Genomic DNA, 13,354 nt, shown 5'->3' with positions numbered 1-13,354 from the left:
TTCCAGTAGAAGTGAGAAGATCCAGAAGGCCGAGTGGGACTCAGGCTCCAAGGCGCAGCTGAGATGAGGGGGAGAGGGTAGAGGAGGTCTGATAAAACTGATAGACTGGGGCCTCAGTGGTCTCTCGCTCCAGAGGCTGGGGAGGACAGGGTCCTGCAGGTGGCGGGCCGCCGAAGGGGTGGGACGGGGGCGCGGAGGCAATGGAGGCATTACCTTGGGCGGGAGGGCGAAGACCACCGGCAGCAGCACGAGCGGCGTGAGCAGCAGCACCAGCAGCCGCCGCACGCTCCATACCTTCTTGGCCACTGCCGTCAGCACCGCCATCAGCCTGAGCGCCCGGGACTGCCCGGCGCCTGGCTCGGACGCCGGCTTAAAGCCCAGGGGAGGGTGTGGGGAGGGAACTGCGCTTGGGGACCCGCCCTCTCTCTACTCCTCCCGGGGGAAAAGGGTGGTGCCTGAGCCCCCGGGACTAGGTGGACGAGTTCCCGGCAAAGTTGGGAAAAAGTTAGGAACAGGAACTGAGGAACCGGGACTGCACGCCCGAAGGCGGCGTGACCCGGGGTTTAAGCATCGCGGCTGCCCAGCTGTGCGGCCTCGGGCAACTGGCTTAACCTTTCTCGTAGCCTGTAAAATGGGTGATAATGACAATGTGAGGATTAAAGTATTTATAGGGTCTGAGTCGACTCATTGGCAAGGGGTTTGGTTTATTATTATTATAAAGGCGCCCTGGTGGCGAAATGGTTAAGCCCTCAGCTGCTACCTGAAAGGTTGCAAGTTCCAACCCACCAGTCCCTAAGGGGAGAAAGACGTGACAGTTGGCTTCCTAAAGATTACAGCCTTGGAAACCTTATGGGGTCCTGCTCTGTCCTATAGGGTCGCTATGAGTTAGAATGGACTTGTTGGCAACCCATTAACAGGTAATTATTATCATTGTTGTTAGGTGCCGTTGAGTCTGTTCCAACTCATAGCAAGCCTATGTACGAGAGAACAAAACACTGCCTGTCCTGGGTCATCCTCACAATCATTCCTATGTTTGAGCCCATTGTTGCAGCCACTATGTATCAACCCATCTCACTGAGGGTCTTCCTCCTTTTTGCTGACTCTCTACCTTACCAAGCATGATGTCCTTCTGCAGGGACTGGTCCCTCCGGATAACGCGTCCAAAGTCTGTGAGATGAAGTTCTGCCATTCTCGCTTCCAAGGAGCACTCTGGCTGTACTTCTTCCAAGGCAGACTTGTTTGTTCTTCTGGCGGTTCATGGTCTATTCTCCGCCAGCGCTGTAATCCAGAGGCATCAATTCTTCTTCGGTCTTCCTTATTCACTGTCCAACTTTCGCGTGCATGTGAGGTGATTGAAAATGCCATGGCTTGCGTCAGGTGCACCTTAGTCCTCAAAGTGACAGCTTTGCTTTTAACACTTAAAGGAGGTCTTTTGCGGCAGATTTGCCCAATGCAATATATCGTTTGACTTCTTGAATGCTGGATTGTGGATCCAAGCAAAATGAAATCTTTGACAGTCAATCTTTTCTCCATTTATCACGATGTTGCTTATTGGTTGAGTTGTGAGGATTTTTTTTTCCTTTACGCTGAGGTGTAATCCATATTGAAGGCTGTAGCCTTTAATCTTCAGTAAGTAAGTGCTTCAGGTTCTCTTTACTTTCAGCAACCTAGGTAGTGTCATCTGCATAAGGCAGGTTTTTAATGAGTCTTCCTCCAATTCTGATCCTGCATTCTTCTTCAGGTACTCTAGCTTGTTGGATTATTTGCTCAGCATACAGATTGAATAAGTATGGTGGAAGGATACAAATCTGACCACGTATTTTCTGACCTTAAACCACGCAGTGTTCCCTTGTTCTGTTCCAACAACTCTCTCTTGGTTTATCTATGTGTTTAATTTACTAACTCACTAGCTCACTTCCCTTTGGTCTCTGCTTAATTTACTGAGAGACAGTAGGTTAAGCGGAGACCAAAGGGAAGTGAGCTAATGAGTCCTGTAGGTGTGTGAGGGGAGCATTCCAGGAAGAAACCCAGTAACCCCGTGCCGTGGAGTTGATTCTGACTCATAGCGACCCTATAGAAGGAAAACCCAAATGCAATGGCTCCAAGGCAGGAGTGAACTTGGCATGTTCTAGAATCAGCAAGGGACCTGAGAGCAGATATAGGATGAGAAGCATAGCCAGTGACTAGACCACAGGACCAGAGAAGGCCCAGAGAAGGACTCTAGACTTTACGTTGAGTATCACGGAGTTGGTGGGGGGAGGGGAGACTGTGGGGATTTAAGCAAAGTGGCAATTCTACTTTAAATTTTTTTTTTGAATAGTTGTATCGAGATATAATTCACATACAATACAATTCACCCATTTAAGGTGCACAGTTCAGTGTTTCTTAGTATATTCATAGAGTTGTGCAACCACCACTACAATCAATTTTAGAACATTTTTATCACACTCTGACTTAGTTCTGTAGCGCTGCTGTAACAGAAACACCACAAGTGGGTGGCTTTAACAAACAGAAACTTATTTTCTCACAGTTTAGGAGGCTAGACGTCTAAATTCAGGGCACCAGCTCTAGGGAAATTCTTTCTCTCTCTGTTGGCTCTGGGGGAAGCTCCATGTCTCTTTTCAGCTTTTGATCCTTGGCTCCTTGGTGATCTTCATGTGGCTTGGCATCTATCTTCACCCGTCTCTGCTTGGTTGGCTGCTTGCTCAGTCTGCTCTTTTATATTTCAAAAGAGATTGATTTAAGACACACCCTATACTAATACTGCCTCATTAACATAACAGAGAAAATCCATTCCCAGATAGGATTATAATCACGTTTGTTATCAACACAGGTATGGGGTTAGGATTTACAATACATATTTTGGGGGACACAATTCAATCTATAACACTCCCCCAAAATCTTTCCCCATTAATAGTCACTCCCTACTTCTCCCCAAACCCCACAGCCCTAGACAACCACTACTCTACTTTCTGTCTGTATGAATTTGTTTATTCTGGACATTTCATATAAATAAAATCATACAATATGTGGTACTTTGTGACTGGCTTTTTTTCCTTGGCAAGATTCATCCATGTTGTAGCATATATCAATACTTCCTTCCTTCTTATGGCCAAATAATATTCCACTATATGGATACAGCAAATTTTATTTATCCACGCATCAGTTGATGGACATTTGAGTTTTTCCATCTTTTGGCTATTATGAACAATGCAGCTATGAACATTCATATACAAGTTTTTGCATGAACACATTTTCATTTCATTGGGTACATACCTAGAAGTGGAATTGGTGGGTTATATGGTTGTTTTTTTTTTTTTTTTTTTTTTTCTGGTAACTCTATGTTTAACATTCTGAGGAAATGTCAGGCTGTTTTCCAAAGTGGTTGCACCATTTTACAACTCTGCCAGGAGTGTATGAGGGTTCCAGTTTCTCCATATCTTCGCCAAGACTTGATATTATCTTCTTTATGATAGCCATTTAAGTGGGTGTGCTTTTCACTTAAAAGGATCCCCGTGGCTGAGATGACGGTGGCTTGGACCAAAGTAGTAATGATGGCAGTGGAGAGAAATGATTTGATTCCGGATATATTTCAACAGTTGAGCTGACAGATCTTGATGACATTCTGATGAGAGTTTGAGAAAGAGCAGTTGTTGCTGGGATCAAATCGGATGGTAGAATGTTTCTTAAACTGTGAGAGCCATTCCAGCGAGGAAACACAAGATAATTTTATGTTGTACTACATGGCATTTAAATAATAACATTTAATCAGATAGAGTGAAAGTTATTCCTTACGTCGATTTTAACCCTTAATTACACTTGGGAGAAAGTCTCATCACCTGACAATCTCCTTTGGTAATAGTCAGGGAAGGCTTTAGAGTCAGAGCCTCTGGCAGGCAATACAATCTTGCAGGAATTGGACAGCATTGCTTTGTTTTTAATTATTCTTACAGTTACTTTTGACTTAGGGCAAGGGATTTTTGCTTTTTATTAATGCTGGTGACTTCTTCAAAACCCTCTTTTTCAATTAAATCCATTTAACTATATGAAGTGAAGCAGCTTTTAGAAAAATGTATTAAGTAGCAAATAGTGCAGAGAATGCGTGTCTACGGCAAAAATGCAAAAATTTGATGCAAAGATCTGAAATTTGCAAAGCAGTGGGATGGAAAGAGGAGTAACCAGGAAGGGTGCAGTCAGGGCTCACTTCTCACCTGGGCCATGCTTCCATCATTCCTGCAAAACCCAAGAGCAAGTCATTCCTCAATGGACCCATTCCAGGCTGTGATGAAACTTTCTCCCATGACATTTCAGGTTGGAGACCAGACACTGAGCCTGCCCAGTAACAAAACTCGTTGCTGTCGAGCTGATTCCAACTCACAGGGACCGTACAGAACAGAGTAAAAGTGCTCCGTAGGGTTTCCAAGGCTGCAGTCTTTGCAGAAGCAGACTGCCACATCTTTTTCCCGCAGAGCAGCTGGTGGGTTCCAACCGCCGACCTTTCAGTTAGCAGCTCAGGGCTTACCCACTGCACCACCAGGATTCCATTGCCAAATTATGGACGGGCTTCACCAAAGGCTTCAGCCAGGCTAGAGTCTGACAACCTGGGATGGAGGAGCAAGTTTGCCAGGAAGCACCTGGGACGTTTGGGGTTTGGGTGTGGGAGGATGAGGTACTCAGACCAAAAAAGCTTTCCTGGGGATTCTTACCAGCTAACATCACAGGAACTCTGGTCCATTTCCCAAGGCCCAAAATGATGCAGTGGGAGCCGGGGTATATCGCGCCCAGACTCCCTGGGCTGGGCCCTCTGCTCCAGAACCGGCTGAAAGGTTAAGAGTACAATATTTGATATTAGAGCAGAGGTTTCAATCTGGTGGCTCAAATGTAATAATATCATTGTTAATAAGAGCAAGTATATATATTACACTAATATATGTGCAGTGGTTAAGAGCTTGGCTGCTAACCAAAAGGTTGGCAGTTTGAATTCACCAGCTACTCCTTGGAAACCCTATGGGGCAGTTCTACTCTGTCCTACAGGGTCACTGTGAGTTAGAATCGACTCAAAGGCAACAGGTTTGCTTTTATATTACAATTACTATGTGGCAGAAGGTCCCTGGGTGGTGCAAGTGGTTTGTGCTCAACTACTAACCTAAAGGTTGGCAGTTCAGACTCACCCAGTAGCACCACGGAAGAAAGGCCTGGTGATCTGCCTTTGTAAAGATTTCAGCCAAGAAAACCTATGGAGTGGTTTGACTCTGTAATACATGAGGTTGCCATGAGTTGCAAATGACTCTTTTTTTTTTTTTTTGGTCTATGTACCACACACTGTTTTAAGGACCCTAGATGTATTAACTCACGTAATCGTTACAATAACCCATCTGCATTGCCTTTTTGAATCTGTCACCCCTGCATTAGACATAGCTATATTCGAATTCTGGTTGAGCCATTTGTTCATTGTGCAACGCTGGCCAAGAGGTTTAACTTCAGTGCTCCTGAGTTTCCTCATCTGAAATGGGAAAAATGATTGTATGTCAATCACATGGATGTTGTGAGAACAGACAAAGGTGTAGCATAGTAATTGCTACACCTTCCAATTAGCAGCTGAGCACTTAACCACTGCGCCACCAGGGCTCCTTCCTGGAACATAATCAGTATGATATATGTACTTGCTATTATTAATAATATTATTACATTCGAGCCACCAGATTGAAATCTTGGCTCTAATATCAAATATTGTACCTCTCAGCTGGTTCTGGAGCAGAGTAGCCAGCCCAGGGACTCTGGCTGTGGTACGTCCTTGTCCCCAGTGGCCTCCAGTCAGTATTTAGAGAATGAACCCAAGTTCCTGTGATGTCAGCTGGTCACAGTGTAGCACAGTTACAGAGTAAGTGCTCAGAAACTAACAACAATTATTTCTGCTTGAGGTAGACTGGTATTTTCCAATGACGGCACCAATATACATCCCACAGGCTCTTCTTGCTAGGTGACTGACGCCCTTCCCACTGACAAGTGGGGATCTATGTTACTGCCTCTTGAATGTGGGTGGGGCCTGTGATGCTCTGACCAATAGGACATGGCAGAAGTGATGCTATGTGACTTCCAAGACTAAGTCATAAAAAGGGCACAGCTTCTGCCTGGTTCTCTTATTCTTGGAACTCTCCTACTTGAAACCCAGTTGCCATATTTGAAGTTCAAATTAGACCTGACACAAAAACCTCATGGTGAGGCCCATGTGGAGAAACTGAGGCTGCCAGCCAACAGCCAACTGGCATATGTGTGAATGAACCTTCAGATGATTCCAGCCCCTAGCCTTTGAGTCCTCCAGCCGAAACCTGAGACATGGTAAAACAGAGACAAGCCATTCCCGTGGTGCTCTGACCCTCGTAATCTGTAAGCATAATAAAATATTGTTTTCCTCCATGAAGGTTTGGAGTAATGTGTTATACAGCAATAGATAACTATTACTACTGCAATTACTATTAGCATAATTACTTTTATTATCTGGAGAACAGCTTCTTATAGAAAGGACAGTCTGTAAGACATGACGTCTCTAACTGGATGACTTGGACCTTAGAAGCCAGCAGAAGGAAAGGTGGCTCCAAGGCTGGACCTGCTAAATCCCTTTCTTGGTTTCTTCCCCCTTAACACTGAAAAGGAAGTAGGCTGTGGGAGGGAATTTTTAAAGATCTTTCATATTTGGTGGATGGTTTGATTAAATTTATTCTCATTCCCTACTAGGTGTGTCCATCGGACAGAGGAGGAAACTGGGGCTCACAGAGATTGAGACTTTTGTCCAAGGTCACACAGTCAATGCATGATAGAGACGGGATTCCAGTGATACCTTCGTCCACTCCTGCCTGAATACTGAGCTACCTTCCTTGTTGGACTCACCAGAAGAACAAGGACTTGTTATATATTTGATGAATGATGGAATCCAACATATGACCTGAAATCCAGAGATGTCCTTTGGCTACAGAAGAAATCTTTCATTCCCTCCTTTTGTTGCCAGGTAGAAAATTCCTTAAAATATCCCATCAAACAAGTGTTCATCTTCCTTTTAAAGATGCTCAGAGAGGCAGGCCACAGCCCTTTCATCAAGGTGTCCAGAACCCTGGTGTCATGGATTGAATTGTGTCCCTCAAAAAAATGTGTCAACTTGGCTAGGCCATGACTCCCAGTGTTGTGCGATTGTCCACCACTTTGTCATCTGATATGATTATCCTATGTGTTGTAAATCCTACCTCTACGATATTAATGAGGTGGAATTAGAGGTCGCTATTTTTTTTATGTTAATTAGGGGCAGGACTGAATCTACAAGATTAGGTTGTGTTTTAAGCCAATCTCTTTTGCGATATAAAAGAGAGAAGTGAGCAGAGCCATATGGGGACCTCATACCACCAAGAATGTAGCACTGGGAGCAGAGACTGTCCTTTGGACCTGGGGATGCTGTGCTGAGAAGCTCTTAGTCCAGGGAAAGACTGATGGCGAGGGCCTTGCTCCAGAGCCAACAGAGGGAGAAAGCCTTCCCCTGGACCTGATGCACTGAATTTGGACTTCAAACCTACTAGAATGTGAGAGAATAAGCTTCTGATTGCTGAAGCCATCCACTCGTGGTCTTTCTGTTATAGCAGCACTAGATAGCTAAGACATCTGGTGACCATCAACTGAACACTGACTATGCTCCAATCCCATGCTCAGGGTTCCCAACGTTGTCTCTGTTCATTTGTACAACCGCCCTTTCAGGTGGGCATGGTTATCCCCATTACAAAGGAGGAAACTGAAGCTCAGAGGTGTCTTCTCTGACTACAAAACCTATGCTCTTAATCCTCAACTAGACTATCTCCTAAACCTGCCACTATGCCCACCTTCAGACAAAGTTAGAAAACCCCCGGTGGACGGGAGTTGACTGTGCGTCAGGTGTGGCAGAGACAGCAAGTAGAGAGACAAGAGGCCATATCAGCTGGTCCAGTCTGAACAGTGGCACCCAAGGCAAACTAGGGGCCATGATTTGGGGGCAGCAAAAAAAAATTTTTTTTTTTTTTATAGTTTACTGGGAAACCCTGGTGGCATAGTGGTTAAGTGCTACGGTTGCTAACCAAGAGGTCGGCAGTTCAAATCCACCAGGCGCTCCTTGGAAACTCGATGGGGCAGTTCTACTCTGTCCTATGGGGTTGCTGTGAGTGGGAATCAACTCGATGGCAGTGGGTTTGGTTTGGTTTTATAGTTTATTGTATTAATATTAGTAGGAATAACAACTACCATTTATTGAGGGACTATGAGTCGGAATTGACTCGACGGCACTGAGATGTCTACCATTAATACAATAGTGTTCTAAGCACTGTGCTAAGAACTTCATACACTTCATACTGGCTAGTGTATATAAAAAAGGAAGAAAAAAATTGCATCCATACTTACTTTAAAATGCAGAAAATATCTTTGGAAGGATAAATAAGAAACTGGTTACATTGTTTTCCTCCTAGCAGAGGCATTGGGAGGCTGGGTGTAGCAGGAACTACCCATATCCAAGCTTCTCTTGGTCCTTAATAACATTCCCGGGGACTACATGACCCACTTGAAAAAAAAAAATTCTCAGCCTCCCTTGCAGGTATGTGTGTCTATGGGATTAAGATCTGGCCAATGAGAAGTTAATAGAAGTTGTCGAGTGGGATGTTTAGGACGGTTTCTTTAAAAGAGCATACCCTTTGTTCTTCCTCACCCTTCCTTCTTGCTGCCTCTTGGAATACGGGTATAAAGGCTTGAGCTCCAGCAGCCATCTTGGATCATGAGTGTGAAAAACTTGTTATATTGGTGGCCTGCAATGAACCACGCCTCCTGGTACTCAAACTATTATGAATGAATCACCCCTCCGACAGTGACTCTGGGCTTGACAAAGTGACTTGCTTTGGCCAAAGAAACACCACCAAATGTGATACAAGCAAAGGCCAATAAGCACTTGCACATTAGGTCTTGTCTTCTTCAAATGCTCCGTCTGCCCCGCAGCCAGCATCATGCTGTAAAGAAGCTTGGACTACCCCGACTGAATGATGAAATGCCCCATAGACAGCGCCCTGGAAGATAAGAAGCCATCTCGGATGTTCCAACCTCAGTTAAGCTCCCAGCTGAATGCAGCCACCTACATGACTTCAACCACACCATGTGGCAGGAAAGAACCACCCAACTGAGTCCAGTCAACCACAGAGTTATGAGAAATAACAAAATTGAGGTGGGTTCAAGTTTTGTGACGATTTATAATTGACAACCAAAATACAAGGTGACCTTGAGAATAAAAGTGCACGCTACAGATGGCAGAGCAGAAAGATGGGAGTTAGGTCTTGGATGAGTGCACAGAACTACCTCAGTAATTCCTTTACAGGACAGTAGAAGCCCTTATGTGTGAAAGCCTTATATGTTTACTGCTTCCATTATCTGCAACTGAAGTCGATATATTAGAGGCATGAGCAAGCTGGAGACTTCCTTGCATATTATGTCTGGGGATGGATGTTGCGATACATGCCCAGCGCCCCCTTCAGGAATAAAAGGCCCCACCATTGGGAGTGCTACCAGCAGTCAGCCCTAGGCCATCAGCCCCCTTTGGGGATTACCTCATCTAAGAAAGCCATCTCAGCCAAGGCCATGTTCTTCCCCTGTGGCCTGCATCCAGTAACTGATTGAAACAGGGATATAAGTACCTACCCCCTTCGTCCCAACTTAGGACCAACTTTGAAGGGCCATCTTCCTCCAGAGTGCCCCATGTGATCAAACAAGGCCTTTGTTGAGACTACATCTCAGCCCAACTTCTGCCCAATCTTGTCTCCTTCCTTCCCTTCCACAGGTGTGGGTCCCAAGAGCACTCTCTAACAAACTTCCCGCACAAGCCACCACCACCCATCTGTCAGTGGAGGCTTCCATGTTTCTATGATGCTGGACAGGTTTCAGTGGATCGTCCAGACTCAGAGAGACTAGGAAGAAAGGCCTGGTGATTTGCTTTGGAAAATCAGCCAATGAAAACCTTATGGATCACAACAGTCCAATCCTCGATCGATCATGAGGATGGCACAGGACCAGGCAGCATTTTGTTCTGTTGTGCGTGGGTTCACCACGAGCTGGGGCCCAACTTAACAGTAGCTAAGAATAACTAAAACAATCTCCAAAATCCAGGGAACCCAACATGCAACATAGCCTTTTTTAATCTTTTGAATTTTGCACTTTATGTACCATCTGAAAAAAAAAAAAGTAAATAAAACAGAGTTCATAAGCAAAAAACTGTTTCACAGTGTGGGTTTTCCAGGAAATAGAGGGAGTTAGGAGTGCAAGAATATATGGGAAATAAAACCAAAAACTAAACGCGTTGCCGTTGAATCGATTCTGACTCACAGCGACCTATAGCAGAGTAGAACTGCCCCATAGTGTTTCCAAGGAGTGGTTGGTGGATTTTAACTGCTGACCTTTTTTAGTTAACAGCCATAGCTCTTAACACCGCGCCACCAGGGCTCCTTATGGGGAATAACATCTGTGGGAAGGAACAGGGAGATGCAGGACTGGGCAGAAAGGGCCACTGGGCTGCGATGCAGACCTAATAACGTCTGTACCAGCACAGCAGAGATCCCTGCTAGAGGAGTGTGGGCTGGAAGGATGGCTACTGAACCACCAACTTGCTCAGTCAGCCTCTGGGCTGGGGCAACCCTAAGAAGAGCAAGACCTTGACTCAAAAATGAAGGCAGTCTCTGAAGGAGCTAACGCTGGAGGCTGTCAGCTAAGCACACTCTCCACAGCTGGGCAGTGAATCCTTTCTAGAAGGGGATCAGAGCAGCATATCTCTAGGTCTGCTGTTAATGGAAGAGCCTTTTTACAATTGCCTAATCTCATAACCTCCCCCACTGAACAGATGAACACGCTGAGGTTCACAGAGTGTATGGCCCAATACCACTCAGAGAGTCCGGGTCCGAATTACAGCCAGTTCCCAGGCCAGGAATCATTCCATAAGGCCTCAAGCCGGCTCAGGTGAAGTAGGAAAGCATGGCTTTGAGCTCCCTATGGGCAGGGGTCACGTCTGCTCATACACTGCTGGTTCTCCACTGCCTAGCCCAGAGTGGGTAGAAGGTTAAATTGAACTGATGTGCAAATCCCAACATTCAGCACCTCACACCAGAGAGCAGGCTACCAGGGTTCCAGTGGCTCAGCCAAAAGCAGTGGTCATTAATAGCCAAGTTCTGCTGAGCCCATGTCCACAGAAGGAGCATGGATTTTTGGAATCATCTTTTCCTTCGTTTAACAAATATTCATTGAATTCAACACTCAGCACCAGGCCCTGTCCTGGGCACTGAAGATCCAACATGGACTGTGGCAGGCAGTGTCCCTACCTTCATGTAGGTCACAATCTAGTGGAATAAACAGTTCAAATGCCTGCGGTGTTTATAAGACAGGGTCACAAATTCTGTGCCATCCCTCTCATTGAGAGGTAGAGTCTACAAGTTTGGTTTGGTATAACATGGTAAGGGTAGCCCTGGTGATGCAGTGGTTAAGTGCTCAGCTGCAAAACAAAAGGTCAGTGGTTGGAACCCACCAGCTGCTCTGCAGGAGAAAGATGTGGCAGTCTGCTCCTACAAGGATTACAGCCTTGGAAACCCTATGGGACAGTTCTATTCTATCCTATAGGGTCTCTGTGAGTCAGAATCAACTCGACGGCAATGAGTATAAATTTGTAAAATGCAGCATGTCACGTGGTGCTTAGTGCCACAAAGGAAAATCAAGCCGGGAGACAGGACGAGGGGAGTATTTGCATCAGTTTTTCTCTTTCCTTCCACTGAAGGCTTCCTGTCCCCTCTCCTCCAACACACTCCCAAGTCCCAGCCCCGCACCTTTGTCAGCATCTTCCAGCATGGCATTTTGTTAGAACCTCTGCAGCCCCAAGAGCAATACTGGATTTGAAGCAAGTCCCAGCAGGAACCCTCAGGCTGGGTTTGGGATTAGTCACCCTTTCATTTCCCCTATGGGGGAGGGACAAGCCGCTTAGCCTTGAGGGGCCTTTCCCCATTATGGGAAGGAGGCAGGCCTGGACCCCGCTGAACTGGGATCTGAGCTGTCCCCTACCTTCCTGTATCCTGGGCAGAAGGGAAGGTTTACAAACACCAAGAGGCCTTTGATCAGCACCAACCCTCCAGCAATCTCACTGTTTTGTTTGTGTGTACGTGTGTGTATGTGTCTGTAGGGTAGTAGGAGGAAGCTCATGGGGATCCTCAACTTTTTTCCCAATAAGCAGGTCGGACTTCTAAGAGGGAATTCAATCCAATTCAATAAACGTTTATATGAGCACCTATTATATTCCAGATATATATATTCCAGGCACTGTTTAGTACAGAAACTAGGCCCAGTAAGCCTACAGTCCAGAGGGGGAGACAGGCAGTGAGGACATGAGTGAATGAATACAAAGAGGTCCTGTGGCTGCGAAAGCCAGGGAGATGGATGAAGCTGGGAAGGCAAATAAGGGGGGCACTTACCCTTTTAAATAAGGTGTTCATGAAGGGCCTTTCAGATAAAGTGGTATTTGGGTGAGATGTAAAGGACATGGAAGTGGCTGCCAAGGAAGATCCGTGGGGAACAGTGTTCCAGGCAAAGGGAACAGCAAATACAGAGGCCCTGAGGTGGGGAGGCATGTTGGAAGTACAGTGAGAAGCCGGTGTTGCTGGACCAGAGTGGGGGGAGGAGGTAATAGAAGAGGGGATCAGACAGAAGGGTGTTGGGGTGGGGGCACCCTGAGTGAGGTAGGAGCTGCTGAAGTGTTTTGGGCAGAGGAATGGCTTAACCTGAATTGAAATTTAAATGGATGCCTCAGGGTGGTGTGTGGAAAACAGGCTGCCAGGAGGTGAGGCAGAAGCAGGGAGACCAGTGGGGAAGCTGGTGCAACGGTTCAGGCAAAAGATCAGGTTCAGGCAAAAGATCACAGACCTCGCCATGAAGGTGGCTGTGAGGTGGTGCGCGGTGGGAAGTTCCAATCATATGTTCATAAACTTTCTATTGACGTCTTACACACAGAAAAGTACATGTAAACATACACGCAGTTGGATGCATTTTTACAAACCAAATTCACCCATGTAACCAGCACCCAGCTCAAAAGCAGAACTTGGCCATCACCCCAGAAGCTCTGTCAGAGCCCCCAAGTCACTACCCATCCCTCAAGGGTAGCCACTGTCCTAACTTCCTGATGATATTTTGAAAGTAAAGCTGACAGGATTTGTTGATAGGTTGAGGGGGGTGTGGGGTGAAAGAGGGGAGCCATTCTAGCACCGTGAGGGGTGAGGGGTGAGGGGCCTCCAGTGTGGCAGCTGGACTTCCTCAGCCCTGTAGCTTCTTCACGATC

At 46.1% G+C, this 13,354-nt stretch overlaps 1 protein-coding gene across 1 annotated transcript in view; it reads right to left on the bottom strand.

Annotated features, from left to right (window-relative positions):
• The window catches only part of SLC13A3 (solute carrier family 13 member 3), an 85,176-nt gene extending 84,838 nt beyond the window's left edge, over positions 1-338 (bottom strand). Inside the window, 1 exon segment of the mRNA XM_049869198.1 lies at positions 214-338. Coding sequence (XP_049725155.1) covers positions 214-324 — 111 coding nt within the window. The 5' untranslated portion in view covers positions 325-338.
• Between the last annotated feature and the right edge of the window lie 13,016 nt (positions 339-13,354).

The sequence above is a fragment of the Elephas maximus genome, chromosome 25, assembly GCF_024166365.1.
Source record: "Elephas maximus indicus isolate mEleMax1 chromosome 25, mEleMax1 primary haplotype, whole genome shotgun sequence".
Taxonomy (NCBI): Eukaryota; Metazoa; Chordata; class Mammalia; order Proboscidea; family Elephantidae; genus Elephas; species Elephas maximus.
The sequence above is the reverse complement of the archived record's forward strand: the minus strand, read 5'-3'. Positions and strand labels throughout refer to the sequence as shown.